Source organism: Passer domesticus, chromosome 17 (genome assembly GCF_036417665.1).
Source record: "Passer domesticus isolate bPasDom1 chromosome 17, bPasDom1.hap1, whole genome shotgun sequence".
NCBI lineage: Eukaryota > Metazoa > Chordata > Aves > Passeriformes > Passeridae > Passer > Passer domesticus.
In genome coordinates this window covers 4,169,029-4,189,535 of record NC_087490.1, presented here as the reverse complement: position 1 = coordinate 4,189,535, position 20,507 = coordinate 4,169,029, and the positions used below count along the sequence as shown (strand labels likewise).

The 20,507-nt window shown below is 61.6% G+C and overlaps 5 protein-coding genes across 8 annotated transcripts; 2 read left to right on the top strand and 3 right to left on the bottom strand.

The window, feature by feature from the left end:
- Positions 1–873: 873 nt before the first annotated feature.
- RITA1 (RBPJ interacting and tubulin associated 1) lies at positions 874–1,743 on the bottom strand. The gene is made up of 2 exons (XM_064393051.1): positions 1,535–1,743; positions 874–1,408 (listed from the first exon to the last, which is right to left on the bottom strand). The coding sequence occupies exons 1-2, from the start codon at positions 1,741–1,743 to the stop codon at positions 874–876; spliced, it is 744 nt and encodes a 247-aa protein (XP_064249121.1).
- Positions 1,596–7,484, top strand: DDX54 (DEAD-box helicase 54). The gene is made up of 20 exons (XM_064392152.1): positions 1,596–1,864; positions 2,297–2,438; positions 2,525–2,595; positions 2,672–2,857; positions 2,946–2,995; positions 3,104–3,145; positions 3,387–3,482; positions 3,592–3,713; positions 3,876–3,937; positions 4,059–4,190; positions 4,437–4,647; positions 4,969–5,103; positions 5,328–5,549; positions 5,638–5,711; positions 5,799–5,996; positions 6,159–6,304; positions 6,379–6,492; positions 6,577–6,681; positions 6,863–6,966; positions 7,041–7,484. The coding sequence occupies exons 1-20, from the start codon at positions 1,742–1,744 to the stop codon at positions 7,268–7,270; spliced, it is 2,565 nt and encodes an 854-aa protein (XP_064248222.1). The 5' UTR covers positions 1,596–1,741; the 3' UTR covers positions 7,271–7,484.
- CFAP73 (cilia and flagella associated protein 73) lies at positions 7,465–10,042 on the bottom strand. 3 transcript variants are annotated; one of them, XM_064392161.1, is made up of 7 exons: positions 9,765–10,042; positions 9,167–9,302; positions 8,932–9,036; positions 8,666–8,866; positions 8,354–8,593; positions 7,924–8,082; positions 7,465–7,843 (listed from the first exon to the last, which is right to left on the bottom strand). In XM_064392161.1, exons 1-7 carry the CDS (start codon positions 9,821–9,823, stop codon positions 7,799–7,801), a joined length of 945 nt encoding a protein of 314 aa, XP_064248231.1. In that variant the 5' UTR covers positions 9,824–10,042; the 3' UTR covers positions 7,465–7,798. The 3 variants fall into 3 exon arrangements, with proteins under 3 accessions (XP_064248231.1, XP_064248232.1, XP_064248230.1); XM_064392162.1 differs by having other exon boundaries at positions 7,471–7,827; positions 9,765–9,953; XM_064392160.1 differs by having other exon boundaries at positions 7,478–7,827; positions 8,354–8,575; positions 9,765–9,961.
- A 394-nt stretch (positions 10,043–10,436) lies between these two features.
- Positions 10,437–17,189, bottom strand: VSIG10 (V-set and immunoglobulin domain containing 10). Of its 2 annotated transcripts, none has more exons than XM_064392158.1 (8): positions 16,944–17,189; positions 15,826–16,110; positions 12,846–13,127; positions 11,800–12,093; positions 11,609–11,719; positions 11,336–11,348; positions 11,063–11,223; positions 10,437–10,947 (listed from the first exon to the last, which is right to left on the bottom strand). In XM_064392158.1, the coding sequence occupies exons 1-8, from the start codon at positions 17,023–17,025 to the stop codon at positions 10,880–10,882; spliced, it is 1,296 nt and encodes a 431-aa protein (XP_064248228.1). In that variant the 5' UTR covers positions 17,026–17,189; the 3' UTR covers positions 10,437–10,879. The 2 variants fall into 2 exon arrangements, with proteins under 2 accessions (XP_064248228.1, XP_064248227.1); XM_064392157.1 differs by lacking the exon at positions 16,944–17,189 and adding an exon at positions 16,317–16,825.
- Positions 17,190–17,215: 26 nt separating this feature from the next.
- On the top strand, positions 17,216–19,555 carry PEBP1 (phosphatidylethanolamine binding protein 1). Its single transcript, XM_064392163.1, has 4 exons — positions 17,216–17,405; positions 17,701–17,810; positions 18,411–18,511; positions 18,746–19,555. The coding sequence occupies exons 1-4, from the start codon at positions 17,271–17,273 to the stop codon at positions 18,961–18,963; spliced, it is 564 nt and encodes a 187-aa protein (XP_064248233.1). The 5' UTR covers positions 17,216–17,270; the 3' UTR covers positions 18,964–19,555.
- Positions 19,556–20,507: the final 952 nt, after the last annotated feature.

The window sequence follows — 20,507 nt, the reverse complement described above, 5'->3', positions numbered from 1 at the left end:
GCACATGCTGTGCAGACAGGCAGAGGGAATGGAGCTCATTTCCTGGAGAAGGGAACCTTGGGGAGGGCCTCAGCAGCCTCTCAGTACCTGCAAAGAGGAGGCGGCCGTGAGGGCTGGGCCAAGGTTTGTGCTCCAGTGCAGAATGAGACAACAGATACAAACTCAAACTAGAAAGGCTCTGACTGGATAAAGGGAGAATTTTCACGCTGAGGATGGTGGAGCAGTGGGAAGGAGGCCAGAGAGGCTGTGCAGCCCCTATTCCTAAGGGTTTCTACCACCTTGGACGCACCTTGAGCAGGACAGATGGGATGTCCTGCACTCCTGCAGGCACGAGCACAGGTGGGATGGAGCAGGATGCCTCTCACATGCTCAGCAAAGCTGAGCCCCTGTCAGGGCCCTCAGACCCCACCTGCCCCAGCCAACCTCACCTGGGCCCCCACCCCAGCAGCACCCCCTGTTCTGGGAGCTGCATGGCCCTGCCTGTCCCCACGGAGCTGCACTGTCCCTACAATGTCCCTGTACCTGTGCCTGGACGGCCCCTGGATGCACTGGGGACACTCCTGTCTCCTGCTGCTCCAACCTCCCGGCTGGATTTCCCAGACAGCAGGAACCTCCTGACAGCCCCTGGACATCACGGGAAGCAGCTGCTCCCACCAAGGCTGTCCTGCCCTGGTGCCACGGGGGTGTGCCCTGAACCAGGAGGCCACTGCTCCCAGCACTGTGGTCACCTCAGGCTCTTGGCTTGTCTCCCAGCATGGAACAGCTCCATCCTTCATTTCCAGCCACGGAAAGGCCCAGGGTCCTCGTGGGCTTGGTCACAAGGAGGCCTCAGGCAGACTAAGGCTGTATGTACATCCAGAGGGACACCTGGCATCACTTCCAGGGGGGTCTGGCTGTGCAGCCACCTGCTGCCTTGGCATTCTTTGGCACCGGAGATCCGGACACGCTGTTGGACCGACCCCTCACCAGAGGGCCCTGGGGTGCAGCAGGGGTTGTTGGAGCGCTCCGGTTCTTCCACCTTCCTGTGCCGAGGCTGGAAGAAAGGTGAATCCTGTCCGGGGGCGTGCTCAGCCGGCTGACAGACTGGGAGCGCGCTCTGCCAGCAGCAGCCCAGCCTGCGGGGCAAGCATCGCCCCGGGGCTGCCTCCAGCCACTCCGGCTCTCCTTGCGGCCGGGCTCAGCCGCGGCCGGGGCAGCGGAGGCCGGCGGGTGCTCGGCTCGCAGGGGAGCGGCCCTGCAGCGCGGGGAGAGGCCGGGCTGGCTCCGGGGGGCAGGCGGGGGGCTCCACAGCAGCGAGTGGAGCCTGGCCACATCCTCCTTCCTCATCCGCGGAGCTGCCCAGGCAGGGCCCTGGGGCTTGGCACCAAACAGGGACTCGTCACAGAAGGACGGAGCGTGGCTGCGGGACCTTGCAGGGCGACAAGCGGAGAAACGCGGGTTGGACACAGCGGGGCAAGGCACAGGGGGAGGCGAGGGGCTGGGCAGGGCGGAGCGAGCCCCGAGAGCCGGGGCAGCGCCCCGCGGCACGGCTCACCTGCACGGGCTGCCGGGCCGGGAGCCGCGGGCTGAGGGAGCGGCCCAGGGCGGCGGGAAGGCGGGCGGCGGCGGGCGGGCCCCGGCGGGCCGGCCGAACAGCGACTCATCCACGAAGGACGGCCGCACCCGGCGGCGGCCCCGGGGGCCCCGCGGAGGGCGGGCGGCGGCAGCCGAGCCAGCGGCCGGGACCGGACCCGCCGCCCGCATGGCCGCGGCCCCGGGGCGGGATCGGGCCGGGCCCGGCCCCTTCCGCCCCCGCCCCGACACGCGGATCCGCCGCCGGAGCGACATGGCGCCGCGCGGCCGGCGGCAGCCCCGCGGAGCGCCGGTACGGCACGGGACGGGACGGGGACGGGAGAGGGGAAGGGAAGGGGAAGGGAACGGGAAGGGAAGGGAAGGGAAGGGAAGGGAAGGGAAGGGAAGGGAAGGGAAGGGAAGGGAAGGGAAGGGAAGGGAAGGGGAACTGCACTGCGGCCCCGGTCTCCATGTGCCGGTGTCCACAGCACCGGTGTCCTTAGTGCCAGTGTCCCCAGTGCCCCTATTCCTGGTACGCGTGTCCCCAGTGCCAGTGTCCCCAGTACCTGAGTCCCAACGCCGATGTCCTGAGTACCCGTGTCCCGGTACCCGTGTCCCAGTGCCAGTGTCCCCAATGCCAGTGTCCCCAGTCCCCACAGTCACCAGCAGTGCCTGCCCGTGCCAGCAGTGCAGAGCTGCAGTGACCCTGACCCATCACCACAGTCACGGCCCCCACTGTCCCCAGGTGCCTGTGACCCCACTGCCTGCCTTCCCTACCACCGCCGAGGAGGACAATGGTGCCGAGGAGGATGCTGAGCTGGACACTCAGGCCATGGTGCGGGCCCAGAACCAGAAGAAGAAGAAATCCGGGGGCTTCCAGTCCATGGGTGCGTGTGAGGCAGGGGACAGCTGTCCCTGGGGCAGGGACTGTACCCTCCTGCCCATGCCCTCTCACTTGTCCCCGTTCCCCTAGGCCTCAGCTACCCTGTCTTCAAGGGCATCATGAAGAAGGGCTACAAGGTGCCCACGCCCATCCAGAGGAAGGTGAGCCTGGGGAGCGGTGGGTCCCTGTCCCAGGGGGTGGCAGTGGGACGGTGACGGTGACAGTGGTGTCCCACAGACCATCCCTGCCATCCTGCGTGGCCGGGACGTGGTGGCGATGGCCCGGACGGGCAGCGGGAAGACGGCCTGTTTCCTCATCCCCATGTTCGAGCGGCTGAAGGCGCCCAGCCAGGCCGGGGCACGCGCCCTCATCCTCTCGCCCACCCGGGAGCTGGCCCTGCAGACCCTCAAGTTCACCAAGGAGGTACAGGGGACATGGGGGCGAGTGGGAACACTGGGGGCAATGGCTTTGGTTCTACATCCCACCAATATGTTTATTGCTCACCCTGCAGCTGGGCAAGTTCACTGGCTTGAAGACAGCCCTGATCCTGGGAGGAGACAAGTAAGCTGTCCCCGTGTCCCCTGCAATCCCTGCTTCCCTGAGCTTCCCCAAAACCTGGTGAGGGGCTGAGCTGCCCAGTGCCACCCCAGCCTCTCCCTTCTCTCACAGGATGGAGGACCAGTTTGCTGCCCTGCATGAGAACCCTGACATGTGAGTGGGGCACAGGGAGGGGACCCAGTGGGGGAATGGCCACCAGCCATATGGGGACATCCTGGTGTTTAGAGCTGGCATGCCTGATGGGCATTCCTGGTGTTCCCTTGGAGTAACTTCTGTGGGACAACAGGGTCTCTATTGTGTCGTCTTTGGGTTGGATTTGGGACCTGCTCCCAGGATGGTGTGGGGACACTGTCTCCCCCCTGGCCTGCTCCTGTCACCACCTCTGTCCCCACAGAATCATAGCCACCCCTGGGCGCCTGGTGCACGTGGCAGTGGAGATGAAGCTGAAGCTGCACACGGTGGAGTACGTGGTGTTCGACGAGGCCGACAGGTCAGCAGGGCTGTCCCCAGGGCTGGCAGTGTCCCCACACGGGTGAGAGCCCCAGGGAGTGGCAGGGAGGGACCTGCCATGTCCCATGTCCCATCCCCCTCCCCTGCAGGCTCTTTGAGATGGGCTTTGCTGAGCAGCTCCAGGAGATCATCGCCCGGCTCCCGGACTGCCACCAGACCGTGCTGTTCTCCGCCACGCTGCCCAAGCTGCTCGTCGAGTTTGCCCGGGCTGGTGAGGACCTGGGGCACGTGGCACTGGGGACAGGGACACGGCACAGCCCCACAGCCAGGCCGAGCCCAGCACTGGGAAAACCAAGCTGGATTAATGCTGGGCCAAGCGGGTGTCCCCAGCAGGACACCCCGTGAGTGACCCATGTCCTGTGTGCCACCACAGGCCTCACTGAGCCGATGCTGATCCGCCTGGATGTGGAGTCCAAGCTGAGTGAGCAGCTCAAGGTGAGATGGGGGAGTTCAGGATGGGCTTTGTGCCCCCTACCCCCTGCGAGCCACCTGCTGCCGAGGAGGGCACGAGGGTGGCAGTGGTGGCACAGGGCTGAGGGCTGCTCTCATGCTGCAGCTGGTGTTCTTCCACGTGCGCGGGGACGACAAACCGGCCGTGCTGCTCCACCTGCTCCGCAGCGTGGTGAAGCCCCAGGACCAGACAGTCGTCTTTGTGGCCACCAAGCACCACACCGAGTATCTGAGGGAGGTAAGTGGCATTTGAGGGTGCCCCTTGTGGGGTCTGCAGCTGTGGCAGGTCCCTGCTGGAATCTCTCCCTCTCTGTCACTGGGTTGAAGGAGAAATCCCAGAATATGTGATCATGGAAGTGCTGCATCCATTCACCCCTCAGACAGAGGAGGGAGCACAGTGGGATTTGGAGGTGCACTCTGGAGTCTCTGGCCCTGTCTCTCTGCTGAGGGCACATCCATGCAATCTCTTTTCCCCCCTTCCCAGCTGCTGACGGCACAGGGCATCCGCTGCACCCACATCTACAGCTCTCTGGACCAGACTGCCCGCAAGATCAACATTGCCAAGTTCTCCCAGGGCAAGTGCCCAGTGCTGCTGGTCACCGACGTGGCTGCCCGGGGCCTGGACATCCCCATGCTGGACAATGTCATCAACTTCAGCTTCCCTGCCAAGGGCAAGCTGTTCCTGCATCGTGTCGGTGGGTGCCAGTGCCCACCTGTGTTGTGGTATTGAGGGACAGACTGGGAACAAAGCAGTGTCAGTGTCCCTGATGTCCCAGCTGGACTGTGAGGACTCTTGGGGGCAGGACTGGCTCTTGGGGGCAGGACTGGCTCTTGGGGGCAGCCCTACCTTCACTGTAGGGCTTCTCCTTGCCCCTTCCCCAGCCACCCACAGCCCCTTGCCAGCCATGCCTTCATGGTAAATGTCACATGTGTAGACTGCCAGGGACACCAGGGATCCCTTGCCTGGGTGGGGCCAGGTTAGGCATGGTTTCCCATTCTCCTCTTGCCCATGCCAGGTCGTGTGGCCCGAGCTGGCCGGAGTGGCACTGCCTACTCGCTGGTGGCTCCTGATGAGATGCCCTACGTGTTCGACCTCCACCTCTTCCTGGGGCGCCCGCTCGTCCTCGCCGGAGCCCAGGAGATGCCTGCAGGTGAGGGGTGGCTGTGTGGCCTCTGGGGTGTTCTCCTTGGCCAGTGCTGGAGTTTGTGCTCTTGTGGTGGGCCCTCACACAGATGGGGAAAATGGGGTGTTGGGGGCTGTGATACACCCTGTGTGTGTGGGATGCTGATTGAACAGCTCCCTGGAGCTGTCAGCTCTGCTCTGAGAAATGCAGGGTGGGTGCTGGGAGGTGACACGGTGTGCCCTGGGCTGCAGATGCTGGCGGGGTCCTGGGCCGTGTCCCCCAGAGCCTGGTGGATGACGAGGAGTGCCTGCTGCTGACGGACCACGAGGGCTCTCTGGAGCTGCGCAGCCTCCGCCGCGTCGCCGACAACGCCCACAAGCAGTACCTGCGCTCCCGGCCCGGCCCCTCGCCAGAGTCCATCAAGAGGGCCAAGGAGCTGGATGTGTCCCAGCTGGGCATGCACCCCCTCTTCAGTGAGTGCTGGGGGCATGCCAAGGGAGGGGACCCCACTGCCCTCCCCAGGAAACTGATCTGTGCCCTGTCCCTGCCTGCCTTCCCCAGGAGCTCGCTTCGAAGACACCGAGCTGCAGAGGCTGAAGTTGGTGGATAGCATTAAGACCTACAAGTCCAAGGCGGTGAGTTGATACGGATGGGATGGGGATGGGGATGGGATGGGATGGCCATGTGGCTCACTGGGAATGATGCTCCTGCCCTGGGGACAGACCATCTTTGAGATCAACGCCACGTCCCGGACACCGGCCAGCACCGTGATGCGATCGAAGCGGCGCCATGACCGTGCCCTGATCGAGAAGTTCCAGCGTGGGCAGCAGGAGAAGCGGGCAGCAGCACTTAAAGGGCAGGGGAAGTGCCCAGCCCCTCCCGAGCCCCAGGAAGGGGAAGGAGAGCAGGAAGACCTCCAGGTAATTGGGTCATGGATGCAGGAACTGCTGCAGAGCCGCCTTGGCCTGGTGCTGGCAGCACCAGGCCCCCCAGATTGTGTTGGGGTTTGGGGGTTGGTGCAGAGACTTGTGGGGATACTTGGGGGGACATGGCTCCTGAACCCCTCCACTGTCCCCATCCAGGATGTGTTCTCCAATGTGGGGGGCCAGAAGCGAAAACGGGGCCGAGGAGGCGAAGACGGTCCCAGGAAAAAGCCACAGCAGCCAGCACAGCAGGCTGAGGACTTCTACATCCCATACCGGCCCAAGGACTTTGAGAGTGAGCGGGGGTAAGTCTGGGGGGGCTCCTGCTGCTGTCCCTTCCCAGCCTGTGTGGGGCTGCTCTCATCACCCCCCTTGGCAGGCTGAGCGTGGGCGGCGACGGCAGCGCCTTCGAGCAGCAGGCGGCCGGGGCCGTGCTGGATCTCATGGGCGACGAGAACCACAACCTCAACAAGAACAAGCAGCTCCTCAAGTGGTGAGTGGGCTTTGCCCATGGGCTGGAGGGAGAATCGGCTGGGGGTGGCAGTGCTCGGTCCCACCACCTTTCTGTCTCTGGCAGGGACCGCAAGAAGAAACGGTTTGTGGGGCAGACGGGCCAGGAGGACAAGAAGAAGGTGCGGACGGAGAGCGGGCGCTACATCAGCAGCTCCTACAAAAACAACCTGTATCCTGCCATGGGCACTGCTGCCCACCTGGGCTGGGCACTGCGGGAGCAGGGCTGGACCTGCGTGTCAGGGCTCCATCCCCTGCCAGGGCAGCAGCCAGGGGAGGGAGCACAGTCTGGTAACCACAGCACAGGGTCAAGCGAGGAGTCCCCACATGTTCCCTTAACGCACCCATCCCAGCTATGAGAAGTGGAAGCAGAAGTACAAGGTTGACGAGCGGGATGAGGATGAGGAAGGGCCGCGCAGCAGGGAGCAGTTCAGAGGGAAGCACAGGCGTGGGCACGGTGAGTTCCTGAAGCCACAGAGCCCTGCGCTGCTCCCCTGAGCCTGGCTCTGAGCACAGCCATGTCCCCTGCAGGCACAGGCCCCGCGCAGCCCCCGGCACAGGGCAGGGTGCGCTCGGAGCTGAAGAACAAGCAGCAGATCCTGAAGCAGCGCAAGAAGGCGGCCAAGCAGCGCTTCCTGCAGAGCGGGGGCCTGAAGCGCCTCAAGGCCCGCAACCGGCAGCGCGTGCAGGAGCTGCGGCAGATGGCCTTCGGGCGCCGCGCCGGCGCCGCCAGGAAGGGCAAGCTCAGGAAGAGGATGTAGGGCACGCGTCCCCTCCGCCTGGGCCGGGAGCTGGGGAAGGGGACAGTAAATATCGGTTGGTTTTGCATCCCAGCTTCTCTCTGTCCTTGCTCCAAGCATCGTGCCTGGGGTAATTCTATCCCTAGAGACGCAAGAATAAGCATATGCTGCAAGAATAAGCATGCAGCTGCACAGCTGGATGTATTTTGGTGTGAAACACCTTCAGAGATGCCAACAGCAGCTCCCTCCTCCTCGTCCTCCAGCCTGGGGTGCTCTGTGCAGGAGGGAACCTTGGGAGTGCCCTGGCCCTGCCTGGGTGTGGTGCCACCCCAGTGTGACTCTGCCGCTGCTGTCCCTGTTGCCTCTTGACATGTGGTTTCCAGACTTGCAGGGAATTACCTCCATCCACAGGGGTCCCGTGGCTCCATGCTGGCCCTGGCAGCCCCACCCCAGCCCCAGGAGCAGGCAGGTGGCCCCAGGGGTTATTCCTGGCCCCGAAGCAGCCTGGCACTCCTGTGGTGCTGTGGGTGTGTGCCAGTGGCACAGATGTCAGCCAAGGCCTGCATGCAGAGCAGCACCTGTGGAGATGGGAGCCTGATGCCACAGCCATCCAGGGATGTAAGTGCCTCTGTGTGTCCCCAGCCCCACTGTCCTGGGGAGAGGGTTGTGCTGACCATGTCCAACTGGGCCTTCGTGTCCTCCTGTGCTCTGTCCGTGGGGATCCTGAGCTGTGCCGTGGTTTGCTGGAAGAGGTTCAGCACAGCCAGCTTGATCTGCCCCAGCAGCAGGGTCTTCTGGATGGCTGTGCTCTGGATGTGGGTCCAGCAGGACTCCTGGGGGACAGAGTGAGCCTCTGGCCACTGTCCCGTGTCCTTCTGTGCCCCCCAAGGCCAGGCTTGGGGGGCCCAGAAGTCCTGGCTGTGTATCCTCCCCAGGCAGAGCTGCTGATTTTTTCGGCAAGTGGGGACGCTCAGCTCAGCCCAGAAGCGTGCAGCCAAACTTGGCACCACCACCACAGTGGGCATCTCCCTTGTGCAGCACACCTGGGGTCTGTACTGCTGCCCCTCTCCCTGGGGGTCCCTGGGCACCCCACATGCCCCTTACCCACTGGAGCACGTCTTGGCGGGCAGCCTGCAGGCGTGCATGGAGCCGGGCCAGCTCGTTCCTGGTGCCCAGGAGCTGGGTGCTGGTGTCCTGACGGTACCGCTGGAGCTGTGCCCTGCCCTGGGCCAGCTGCTCCTGCCCGGCTTCTGCCTCCCGTGCCAGGGCTGCCCGCACCCCCGCCAGCACCCCGAAATGCACCAGCATGGCCGGCACGTCCTGGAACTGGGCGGTGAGAGGCGGCTGAGGCAGGGCTGGAGGGATGACCGCTCCAAGGGGCTTGGGGACACGCGGGGTGGCACGGCAGGAGCTCACCTGCCCCACGCTGGCCAGCGCGTCCCGCAGGTAGTCCCCGAAGGGCCGGAGGCTCCGCAGGCGCCGGGCCAGGCGCTCCCGGTGCCGCAGCAGCCGCTCCCGCTCCCGCCGCAGCCGGGCCGCCTCCGCTCGCTCCGCCGCCGCCCGCGCCCGCTGCTCGCCCGCCCGCCGCAGCGCCCGCTCCCGCCGGGCCGCCGCCGCCTGCGCCGCGGGCACCGGGTCAGCGGGCACCCTCCGCCCGGCCCGGCCCGGCCCCCGCCACGCACCTTCAGGAAGGAGTCGAATCTGAGCACGGCGTCGCGGTGCTGCTCTTGCCTCCGGGCCAGCTGCTGCCGGCGCTGCGCCAGGCTCTGCATCCGCTGCTGGAACTCCTGCGGGATGGAGGGTGCCGAGAGGAATGCCCACGCTCGGGCACAGCCGAGGGTGGCAGCCCGTGGGGAGCTGGGGACGCGCCTGCCAGCCCCTTGTCCCCGCGGCAGGGGACGCTGGGTTGGCCCTCACCTGCCGCTGGTCCCGCAGCTGCCGCTCCGCCTCCGCCACCTCCCGCCGCTTCAGGAGCACACGGCTGGACAGCGGCAGCGTGGCCGGGCCCCGCACTGCCGCCCTGCTGCCACGGGCTGCGCGCAGCTCGGCCGGGCTGCGGAGGGAAAGCCTGGGCAGGGCATCTGCCACGGGCAGGGCATCTGCCACGGGCAGGGCATCTGCCACGGGCCACCGCTGTCCGCGGGCTCGGCGCGGGGAGCCTGGCCCGCTCCCCCGTGGGTGCAGGGGCTGTCAGGAGCTGCACAGGCTTAGCCCTGCCCTACTTGGAGCCGCCCAGCACCGCGGTTCCCCAGGGAAGGACAAGTCACACCACAATCTCAGCTTTCTTCTTAGAACCCGGGGAATGCCCCTGCCTGCCCCCAGCCCACGGCTGCAGTGTCCTCTCCTCCCTGGGAGCCTCAGCTGGGGACGCTGCCCCCACCCAGCGGCACCCACCCTGGCAGTAGCACCTGGAGATGGGAGCACAAACCGAGATCACCGGGCACGCAGGACATGCTGGCCTGGTTGCAGGCTCTTTGGTCACCTGCCGCGGGGAGGGCAGAGGGGCATCACTCACAGCAGCCGCAGCTTGTCCCGCAAAGCCTCTCGCAACCGCTCCTCCAGCTCCGAGTCCATCTCGGCAGTGCCTCCTCCTCGCCCAGGGGCCTGCAGAGGAGCTGGGACCGGGACAGCCGAGGTGGTGGCAGCACAACAGAGTTGCCAGGGGCAGCCAGAGGCTCCCGCAGCTCCCTGGGATTTTCCTGGCTGGCTCCCAGCACTGCTGCAAGGGCACAGTGCTGGGCACAGGGAATGAATGCACCAGGCTGTTTGCAGGGAGGTTCCACTCTTGGCCCCTCAAACCATCTCATCCTTCCACCACACTCCATTCCCTCCAGCCCTCAGGATCCTCTGTTCAGGCTCCGTGACCCTTCAGAACCCTCTGTGCCCAGCCAGACCCCAAGCACCATCCCCACCCCTCCCTGTCCCCCCCAGCCTGCTCCAGCTCCCACTGTTCTGACACCCCAGGGATGGCTCAGACCCCCTGACTTCACCCACAGCACAGACCCTGCCTCTCTCTGCGTGTCCCAGGAGTAGCTTCCCTTCTGCACAGGCCATCAGATCCCCTGTGAGCTGTCAGGTCCTCTTTGTCCCCGCTTATGTGTGCTCATGTCCCCATTACCCTACACCCACACTTGACAAGGAATAGATTAACTCCTGACTTGGACACAGAGCAACACTGCAGAAGGAATAGGGGAAAAATATTTATAATACAAACATTCAGCCTTCCCAGAGTCAGTGTCAGCCGTGTCCTGCCCACACAGCCCTTGTTTCTTCCCTCGCCCCAGGACCACTGTGGCCCTGTGGTGACTTGGTCCATTCCAGACTGAGCCAGAATCCCACACGTGAATTCAAGTCCATCACAGGCATCAAAGTGAGGAGGTGCTCTGCCTGTGCTGGGTGCTTGTTTTAAGGACACCCAAAACAAGGGGGAAAACAGAAGAGAGAAGAAATGGAGAAACATGGCTGGAGAAGGACGGAATGAAACTGTGGAAGGGGCAGGTGGAGAGAGAGGTGCCTGAAGTATTCAGGGACAGGACACCGACATCCTGTGCTCAGCCACACACAGTGAGGGCCTGCTTGATGCTGGATTCCAGCTGGAGCTCCGTGTGCTTCCTCAAGAAGGGACAGAAGCTATGAGCCTCGTGTCTCTTCTCTCACATCCTGCGCAGAGACCCCACTGTGCAGCTCGTCATCGTCACCTACACAGGGCAAAGAGCAGCAGCATCTCAGCCACAACAGCCATCAAGAATTCCTCCCTCCCTGGCAGCTGCTCTGGAAGAGCCAGAGCTCAGCAGGGAGCAGGTGGCTCCTCACCTTCTGTGAGGTGGTTCAGGAGAGCAGCCTCGACCCTGCTCCCACCGACCAGCGCCATGGCCTCGTGCTCAGTGCAGCTGCTCAGGCCCTCCTCAGACCCCTTCCCCTCCTCGTCATCTTCAGAGTCCACCAGCACTAGGACATCCCCTGAGTCTGCATTCCTGGGAACAGCAGAGCAAGCTGGATGAGGGGCTGAGGAGAGCCTGCTCCCAGCCCTGCAGGAAGGCTGAGTAGTGATGCCATGAGGGACTGGGCTGAGGAATGTCAACTCACCTGAATGCAGCACCTGAATGGGAGAGAAAAGAGAGACAGCATTAGAAACTGCCCCTCTGGGAGTGCCACTGGTTTTACTGGACTGGACAACCCCTGCCAATCCTGCCACCACATCTGTGCCTCCCCCAGATGGTCACTGGCAGCCCCAAGCAGAGGCACAGACATGGAGGTGACCTGCCCAGACACAGCACAGGCAGCTCTGATTGACTCCAGCACACGGGGAGGGACAAGCAGGTCAGGAATAAAGCCCCAGGAAGGAGGAACCAGCCCTACCTCTGAGGCACAGGAGGGGATTGTAGTACAACAGAACCCCGGTGACAGTGAGAACAGTCAGGAGGGACAGCACCACCACGGCACCCACGACCCCAACGATGTTCACCGGCTCTGCGGAGAGGGGACACAGATGGATGAGGAACTCTCGGGTGTGCAGTGTCCCCAGGCCCTCCTGCCACGGCCCCACTCACGCTTCACCGTGAGGCAGACGAAGAGCTCCCGCAGCCCCACGGGGTTCTGGGCCTTGCAGACGTAGCAGCCGCCGTCAGTGCCCTGGGAGCAGTTCTGGATGGTGAGCCGGGACACGTTGCCCTCCTGGGCGATGAGGAACCTCCCCCCAGGCTGGATCTCCTCCTCGGGCTGGGAGATGTCCCGCAGCCAGCTGAGCCGGGCTGCCGGCGTGCTCTCGGTCACCCGGCAGGTCAGGGTCACATTGTCACCCACAAAGCAGGTCTGCGGGGGCTCAGATTCCAGGGAAGGGAGCTCTGAACAGCCCCGGGGGAAAAGGAAACAAAAACAGGAGTCAAGGAGGGAATGGAGGCAATTAACATAACGAGCAATCAAGCTTCTGGCTGATTAATAATCATTAACAGAAGGGAGGCAGGCAGGAGTCTGGGAGTCTATGGGTTTGGCATTTGGCTCACTCCAGAGCCTCCCAAGGAGTGACTTGAGCAGCTTTTGTGGTGCTCAGTCCCTTCTGACACCTGTCTTCACATCCCCAGGGAGAAATGGTCTGAGGGTAGCCAGCAGGTAGATGGCAGAGAGGAGAAGAGCAGCCCAGGCATTATTTTCCTTGGGATCAGCAGAGCTCTTGTGAAGCCTTGACAACCCTTGGAGGATAATCACAGCCCAGATTTTCATCAGCCACTCGGATCCCTGAGATGCTTGAAGGGCACACACAACCCTTAAACCCACCCTTACCAAACCTCATTTCAGGCTCTCTACAGCCCCCAAACCACCTCTCACTTTCACACAGGTGTGTGGGAGCTTTCCACAGGTGAAAACACTCCTGGGGTGAAATTTGTTGGCCCCTGAAGATGGGCCCAAAACACAGCTCACCAACAACTCTGCCATGATGGAGCTCAGCTGCAGGACACCTGTGCCTCGTGCTTCACGTGTGCCCTGCCATGTCACCTCCTGCCTTCCCTGACCTCCTCAGTGCTCTGGAGAGCAGGGAGTGACCTGCCCCCAGTTCATCAGCTTCATTAGCAGTTAATGAGGCAGCAAATCCACTCACTTATCTCCACAGTGCAGGCAGGCTGCTCCTGCTTCACCACGTGGCTGCCCACACACTTGAAGACTTTTCGGTGGGCGAGGTGGGAGCTGTTCAGCATCTCCACGTGGGTGTCTGAGGAGCTGGTGGAGCTGATGACCCAGCTGGAGTTCTCCAAATCCTGCCCCTCTTCTCTCCAGTGCAGGGTGGGGTGGGGGTACCCTCCAGGCCAGCTGCAGAACAGCTGCAGCATCAGCCCTGACGAGGAGCTCTCAGCCCAGCACTTTGGGGTTGCCTGTGGTGGATCTATCAGCAAGGACAGCACGTGGTCAGAAACACTTGCAGGGCTGCAATTCATTTGTCATCATTCCCCTTGAAAAATCTTTCCTGTTTCCCTGCCAGTCTTGCTCCCTGACCTGCATCCCACAGCCCCAGATGTGCACAGCTGTAAGTGACAGCCAGCATGGACCAGGAGGGGCTGTGACAGTCCCCACAGCCAAGCCGTGAGGGAGAGAATAAATTATTGCCACAGCTTTATCCAATGGAAATGAGATAAACACAGCAGGAGAAGGAAATCACACTGCCCTGGTCCTCATGGCACAGCTACCACTGAGTCATCATTTGAGAGCAAGGCACAGTCCTGGCTCTCTCCCAGCTGCTCCTTCCACACACAGATCCACACACGTGCTGGTTTAACAGCCAGAGGGATTCTGGACTCTGACCCAGGCAGAATTACCACACTGTGCCCAATGCAATGCTGAACAAGACCCCACCAAGAGATCAAACCAAAACAAGCCCACACCAGAGGTGTCAGAGGGATGTCTGAGGCTTATTTTGGGGAGCATTTATTCAGAGGGCATTGAAATTACTTGAATTAATAAAAAAAACACCATGGCAAACCCTCATGTGAGCTGAAAGAACACACCTTCCTGGGGCTTGTTCTCTGCAGGAACTGTACACACACCTCAGGTGATCTTTGAAACCACCCAGCTCTGGCAAGAAAGTTCTCTGCAACACTCCCTGTGTGCCACCTCTGGGGAGGATCAAACTGATCCCAAACCCTGGCTGTGGTTAATAGGGCATCCTATCAGCCTGAACCAGCAGAAACTGCCCCACATCAATGGGGCACAGCCCCTCCAGGATGTCCAGCCAGAGCTGCACTTTCTGTGCTGACCTCAGGAACAGTCTCCTGAAGCCATCAGCTTTGCATCCTGAACTCCCAGGCTCTCCCAGCACAACTGTCTAAAGAAATTTGCTCCCACAAAGTTAACAAACCAAAAGCCTAAGAATCTCCACTCTCCCAACCTCACACAACACCAGCAAAAAGGACCTGCTGTGGTTTGACCCACAGAAGAACCAACAACTCTTGCATCAACCCACACAGAGATGTGCCAAGGAATCCCTGGAGGTGTGGAACTGCACGTCTCCTTCACATGCTTCCCATCCAAAACAAACACAGAACCACAGCCCAAGGCAGGGCTGCACCTTTGTCCTGTCACTAGAATGTTTACTGCTTGTGGGGTTTCCAAAGTGCACTTTGAAACAAAAAGAGAATTTTTGGTGCCACCCGTGGGCTGGGCTGAAGACTGTCAGCTGGTTATTCCCACACAAAACCTCTACATGTCCTGGGAGGCTCTTCCACAGCAGTGCCAAGTCTGTGTCCAAAGTTTGCTCCAGGCCAGGATAAGATTCCACCAACAGGGATTGTGAAAAAATGGGGTCCTTCTACAGGTCAGGGGTTAAACTTCTAACTTAAACTTCTAACTTTTGCTGATGCTCCTCCTGCTGAGCTGAAGAATCTCCAGAAATCTCCTTCTCACCTATCAAAGGCTATGCCCACATCACCTTTGTTGTACTTGGAAATTAGCTGACACAATTAACTCCAGACTACTAAATTAAGTCCAGAATGTAGCACCATCACTTGGCACCCTGTAAATATGTTTTGCTCCTGAGTGTTCTGCCCCAGTGCTCCAGATCTGGGGCTCCCCACTCCTCAGCCCAGTGCCTACATATCTATTCCCTGAAGCAGTCTGGGGTTCAATTCCACACCCCCAGCTGCCTGCTCCTTGCTGCAGGAAGAGAATTTTTATTCCTGTAAACTTTCAAGAGGTTAATCTGTACAGAACAGGTGCAGTGTTTACACACAGGTAGAAGGAAGGAACACCCTGAAGGCAAACAGGTCTCACACATGGGAAGAGCAGCAAGAAAGGAAAGGGCCAGGGGAGTACAGAGGCCCAAAATGCAGCTGATTTTCCCTCTTCTCAATCCTGAAGGGACTAAGAGTGGCCCCAGATCTGGAGGGGGCTGTTCCCATGGAAAACATGAGGCATCAGGCAAAATAATGGTTCCCTCTCAGGAGCAGGAAGGATTAATTGGCTTGAGCGCTTTCCAGCCCCGAACTTCCACCTGTGCTCTGAACATTTCTAAGGGAATGAATGGATGAGATAGACATGGAAAAGGGAGAGAGTACCAGAAGACACAGAGGAGCTGAAAGAACTGGCCCGTGCTGATAACAGGTATGCTCTCAGGACACTGCTCCCACATAAACCTGAGGAATTCTGTGCTTCCATCAATAAGACTTCTCAGCTGGGAAGAGTTCTCCCACTAAAAGGATGGCACAGAACATCTACCCCAAACAAGGAAAAGCAGACAGCAAGCAGCAGTCCCTACCCCAAGGTTTACAGAGATTTGAGTCAGCCAGATTTGGAGGCAAAGGATCCCCCTGGAATAGCTACAGAGAATGGAAGATGTGCTCAAAAACTCATTTATCACCAGCAATGAAGAAGAGACACAGCGAGGACTTGAGAGCTGCATTTCCCCTACATACACCAGACCTGTGACAGACCATTTGGACACACATTTTGGTGCTTGTGAGCGGATGTGAGAGAGATTCTGCACCATAAAGCCGTTTGCACTTTCTAAATATTATTTTTCCACCAGTGCCAGATGAATACGGCGATGTGGAAGGCCGAGGGGAGGAAGCCCAGCGGAGGGGATGACTTACTGGCCACCAGGAGCTGCACCCTGTGCTCATGGTCCGTCTTGTTCAGCACTTCCCTGCAGGTGTAGTTGCCCTCGTCCTGCAGGCGCAGCTCCGTGATGCTCAGGGAGCTGTTGTCCACCAGGGAAAAGCGGACGTCCGGGGGGAAGGAGACCCTCGAGGAGAAGAGAGGCGGGAAGGAGCGCGGATCCCCTTGGAACCAGACCACCTCGGTGGCTTCCTTGGACACGTTGCGGCATAAGAGGAGGATGCTTCCTCCCACCTGCCCAAAGACCACTTCATCCGTGCCTGCAAGAGAGAAGGGACGGCGTTAGGGATAGATGGAGGGAACGGGCAAAGCCGCCTTCTGCCAGCAAAGACTGGATATCTGATCTGTGTCAGCCCTCTGAGGTGCTTGTTAGGGGACTGCTGAGGGACCTCTGAGGTGACTAAAAGCATCCAGGATCAGGAAAAGGGCCACAGCTCCCTGCTGCCCTCCCCTCAGCCCGCGCTACCTGCGGCCTCCCGGCGCGGCACCAGCCTCCAGAAGCAAAGGGCGAGGACGAGCCGCGCCGGCGGCATCCCGCCGAGCAGCTGCATGGCTGCGCGCCGCTGCCGGAGCCCCGCGGAGGCGGTGCTGCCCGGCCGCCGCCCCGGCGAGAGGCCTGGGGAGGGAGGGCGGGCGTGCCCGGCCGGGGGGACCCGCCCGCCAGGGCCCGTGAGGGGCCCGTGATGGGGTTCGTGCATTCATCGGGTCCCGCCGCCTCACAGCCGCTGCTCCGGGCCATCGCCATCTTGACACCCCCCAACGTGGGGCCGCCGCCATCTTGGGGTCACCTCACTGCCCCTCGGGCACGGGGGCGGCCCCGGCACAGCGGGGCCGGCGCTGCCGCCCGGTGCCGCCCACGGCCGGGAGTGCTCGAACCGGGCAGAGCGCTGTGTGCCGAGCGGTGTGTGCCGAGCGGTGTCCCCTGAGTGGTAAGCGACCCTCACTTCCAGAGAGCTGCCCTAATCCACCCACTTAGAGACACCCCACAAAGGGCGGAGCGGGAGGAGCGGCGATAAAGGTTGTTCCTCTGTGTAACCCCGCAGCGAGCACCGTAACCACGCAACTATCCTCGGGTTTCTCCAGGATACCTTACACATGGCAGCTTGGTAGCACCAAGGCGTGCGTGAAGCAGAGCGCTGAGACCCACAGGGTTGCCCCACTGGGCCCTGGTACATTAATGATTAATTAACCTAATTAGCGGTAAGGGCGACAGCGCTGGCCCAGGTAACCAGAGCTCGGCCGGCCCCCCTCGGCTCCGCCTGGGGGCGCCATAGAGCTGGCTCGGGGGAGGCCGGCGGTGCGTCTCCACCAATGGGAGCGGAGCATAGCGGCGTCTCCACCAATGGGAGCGGAGCGGGGCGGTGCCTGCGCGTAGGGGCAGTGGCCGCTCGGAGCCGCCGCCGCAGCCACAAACGTCGCCATGCCGGTGGACCTGGCCAAGTGGGACGGGCCGCTGAGCCTCTCCGAGGTGGAGCAGAAGCCGGCGCACCCGCTGAGGGTCAAGTATGGCTCCGTGGAGATCGACGAGCTGGGCAAGGTGCTCACGCCCACTCAGGTGAGCGGGCCCGGCCGTGCGCGCGGGGGTTGGCGCGGCAAAATGGCGGGATGCGGTCGGGCCTGTTGCGGTGTCGCTGCGGCCGCTGCCGCCGGAGCTCCCCCGCGGAGAGAGGGGCTGAGCTGCGGGAGAGAAGTGCCGCAGGAGAGAAGGCCCGTGGCTCTCGCAGCCGGGGCGAGCTGGCACGAATGGCCTGGAAGCCCGCGGGTGTCGCTGCCGGCGCAGGCCGCGCTGTGTGCAGGGCAGGTGGCCGGCGCTGGCAGCGCGGCCGGAGCTGACGCGGTCATCCCTGCAGGTCCAGCATCGCCCCACCAGCATCGAGTGGGACGGCTGCGATCCCCAGAAGCTTTACACCCTGGTTCTCACAGACCCTGATGCGCCCAGTCGGAAGGACCCGAAGTTCAGGTAGTGGGGATGGACAGCTCCGTGTCTTGCGTGGGGGAAAAGGAGCATCTCTCTGGGGCTGGGCAGAGGCTTCAGGAGGAGGTGGGACTGTGCTCTGCCTAAGGTGCAGCTGTGGGGTTGGGGCTTGTCACAGAAATCGTGTCCTTGCATCTCTCCTTGAGCCAGGGACAGCGTGGGGAGGAGCAGCTGCTCCTGTCAGGGTTGCTCAAAGGTCTGCTGTACTTGGAGCAGCACAGCGTTTACTGCTTGCTCTAATTTAGCACGTATGTGAGTTGGAATTAGGTCTTTGCTGGTGGCAGAATCTTAAATCTGGGACCGGCTCACCTTCCTCAAGTCAGCCTCAGCAGTGTGTGGAATCCCCACTCTCAGAGGTCAGGCTGTGGGTTTCCTGCAGCCACATGGAGTTTGTTTTGGCAGGCTGTGCATCCCAACAAAGCAGTGCCTGCTCTGGGACTGGTGCTCTTCGGGTTTGGCAAACAAGGAGTGGCAGCTCTTTGTTTACCCCACGCTGACAGCCTCATGGAAAAGCAGCAGCTTGGAGTGAGAAGGGTTCTTCTTGTCTGTGGCTCTGCCAGATTGTTCTGTGCCTTCTCCTTTCAGGGAGTGGCATCACTTCCTGGTGACCAACATGAAAGGCAACAACGTGGGCAGCGGGACCGTGATGTCGGATTACGTTGGCTCGGGGCCTCCCAAGGGAACAGGTCGGTACCTGCAGCAGCTGCCAGGTGCTGCTGCGTGGATCACACCCAGTGCAGAGGGGTGGGGGGACCTGTGGGCACGATCCCTGTGGGATCAATCCCTGTGGGCACGATCCGTGCGGGACTGATCCGTGCGGGATCACTGGGGCTGCCCAGCAGGGATCCAGCCTGCCCAGCACATCTGCCCCGGGCAGCCGCGGGGTCGCGGGCGCGGTGCTGACACCGTCCCCCCGGCAGGGCTGCACCGCTACGTGTGGCTGGTGTACGAGCAGCCCCAGCAGCTGGCCTGCAGCGAGCCCGTGCTCTCCAACCGCTCCGGGGACAAGCGCGGCAAGTTCAAGGTGGCCGCCTTCCGCAGCAAGTACGGGCTGGGGACGCCCGTGGCGGGCACCTGCTACCAGGCCGAGTGGGATGACTACGTGCCCAAGCTCTACGAGCAGCTCTCGGGGAAGTAGGGCCAGCACTGCAGCACCCGTGGGTGGGGCCGGGCACGGCGCTGTAGTTCTGTTCTGTTCATGAGTTGAACCCAAGCGTCCCGCTCTGACCGCTGGCAATGTCACTGTCACTGTCCCTGCTCTGTCCCCGTGTTCAGGCCTGTGCTGATGCTCGTGGTATCCTAGCTAGAGAGCTGCTGATGGGTGTGCCTGGCTCCAAACTGACCTGCTTAAGGGAATTAAAAGCCTTTGTGAATTAGTGTCAATTCAGGGGGTCTCTGCTGTCCTGGGATGGCTTGAGGTGGCAGGGGTGTGGGTACACAACCACTTTGGGGCAGGTTCTGGCTGTGGAGGCTCCCTTTTCCAGGAGAGGAGAGGGCAGTCAAAGGGAAGCTTCTCCCCTTTTTTTTTTCTTTCCCCCCTCCTACATTTGGCCAGTGCCTCCGTGTCACCACTACAGTAGTGAAGGTGCAGCTCGAGGGGGAGGCAGGAGCTGGCCTAGAGCATTTCCTTCTGTTCTCTGCTGCCACTCAAGGCTGAGACCACTTTGTTCTGTTCAGTGCTGTGGTGACCTGCCCTGTGCTCACAGTGCAATTAAAAACTTCCCAAGGTACTTGGTGTGCTTGGTTGTCTTTTTGTGGGGAACAAGGGCAGTGCTCAGGGAGCAGTGGGTGGTGTTGTGCTCCTGGGATGAGGCTGGACCCTCTGCCAGGGCTCCCCATTCCTGGGACCCACTGATGCTGGAGGGACACAGCTCAAAGCCATCATGTCTTTCTATCTCAAAAACATTCCCAGCCTTCAGTTCCTTCCCAAGGGCTCTCCCCTCACTCCCAGACCCGTGGGGGCTCCTTCCCTCCACAGGAGCCCCCACAGCAGATCTGACACCCCAGTGTCAGGCTGGGCACCACCAGCTTCCCAGCCCAGCTGCAGGTCCCAGATGCTTCCTGCTGCTCCAGCACCTTTGCAGTGAGGTCTGGGAGTGTCTCTGAAGAGCCTAGAGCAGAAATGAGCCCTTGCTAGAGCCTGGTGCCTATAAAAAGGTAAAAAAGGTGAAGCCAGTGCAATTCAGCTTCACAGAATCAGGAGCCTTCCCCCTTTTTTTCAAGCTGCTGTATCAAAGCTCTGCAGTGACATGGTGTGACACAGGAATCAGCAGCCCCCCTGAGAAAAGGGGGATTCCAGAACTCGGGTGGATGGTGCTGCAGTTTTACCAGCCCAGCAATTCAAACACTTCAAGAGGATCAGCAGTTTTCCAGGAAAACAGCCCCAGCTACTCCAGCCCAAGCCCACCAGAGTTAGGCTGGAGCAGGGCTCACAAGGCTCAACCATCCTGGGGCTGCTCGGGCTGGGAGGAGAACATAAAAAATAAAAATTCCATTGCCCTAAAACCCTCCACTGCCAGGAAACCAAGCCCTGACGTTCCTCAGGCTGAGGGACAGCTGTGGGATGGGATGGGATGAGACACCTGTGGAATGGGACACCTGTGGAATGTGTCCCCTCCCCATCCCCACCTTGCACCTGTGCTGGGCCACGAGCCACCCCTCCCACAATGACACAGCCAGGCA

What these genes read in the sequence shown, in the direction of transcription:
- CFAP73 (XM_064392162.1), bottom strand. Translation starts at nt 9,823, where the DNA reads ATGGACTCGGAGCTGGAGGAGCGGTTGCGAGAGGCTTTGCGGGACAAG. An exon ending in CGGGACAAGCTGCGGCTGCT is followed by an intron (nt 9,303 to 9,764) that starts GTGAGTGATGCC and finishes TTCCCTCCGCAG; the next exon opens with CCCGGCCGAGCTGCGCGCAG. An exon ending in CGAAGGCCCAGTTGGACATG is followed by an intron (nt 7,828 to 7,923) that starts GTCAGCACAACC and finishes CCATCTCCACAG; the next exon opens with GTGCTGCTCTGCATGCAGGC.
- RITA1 (XM_064393051.1), bottom strand. Translation starts at nt 1,743, where the DNA reads ATGCGGGCGGCGGGTCCGGTCCCGGCCGCTGGCTCGGCTGCCGCCGCC. An exon ending in CGGCCCGGCAGCCCGTGCAG is followed by an intron (nt 1,409 to 1,534) that starts GTGAGCCGTGCC and finishes TCGCCCTGCAAG; the next exon opens with GTCCCGCAGCCACGCTCCGT.
- VSIG10 (XM_064392157.1), bottom strand. Translation starts at nt 16,548, where the DNA reads ATGCACGAACCCCATCACGGGCCCCTCACGGGCCCTGGCGGGCGGGTC. An exon ending in GCCGCGCCGGGAGGCCGCAG is followed by an intron (nt 16,111 to 16,316) that starts GTAGCGCGGGCT and finishes TCTCTCTTGCAG; the next exon opens with GCACGGATGAAGTGGTCTTT. An exon ending in TGCCTGCACTGTGGAGATAA is followed by an intron (nt 12,094 to 12,845) that starts GTGAGTGGATTT and finishes GGGGCTGTTCAG; the next exon opens with AGCTCCCTTCCCTGGAATCT.
- PEBP1 (XM_064392163.1), top strand. Translation starts at nt 17,271, where the DNA reads ATGCCGGTGGACCTGGCCAAGTGGGACGGGCCGCTGAGCCTCTCCGAG. An exon ending in AGGTGCTCACGCCCACTCAG is followed by an intron (nt 17,406 to 17,700) that starts GTGAGCGGGCCC and finishes TCATCCCTGCAG; the next exon opens with GTCCAGCATCGCCCCACCAG. An exon ending in GGGGCCTCCCAAGGGAACAG is followed by an intron (nt 18,512 to 18,745) that starts GTCGGTACCTGC and finishes TCCCCCCGGCAG; the next exon opens with GGCTGCACCGCTACGTGTGG.
- DDX54 (XM_064392152.1), top strand. Translation starts at nt 1,742, where the DNA reads ATGGCCGCGGCCCCGGGGCGGGATCGGGCCGGGCCCGGCCCCTTCCGC. An exon ending in CCACGCCCATCCAGAGGAAG is followed by an intron (nt 2,596 to 2,671) that starts GTGAGCCTGGGG and finishes GGTGTCCCACAG; the next exon opens with ACCATCCCTGCCATCCTGCG. An exon ending in GGGCATGCACCCCCTCTTCA is followed by an intron (nt 5,550 to 5,637) that starts GTGAGTGCTGGG and finishes TGCCTTCCCCAG; the next exon opens with GAGCTCGCTTCGAAGACACC.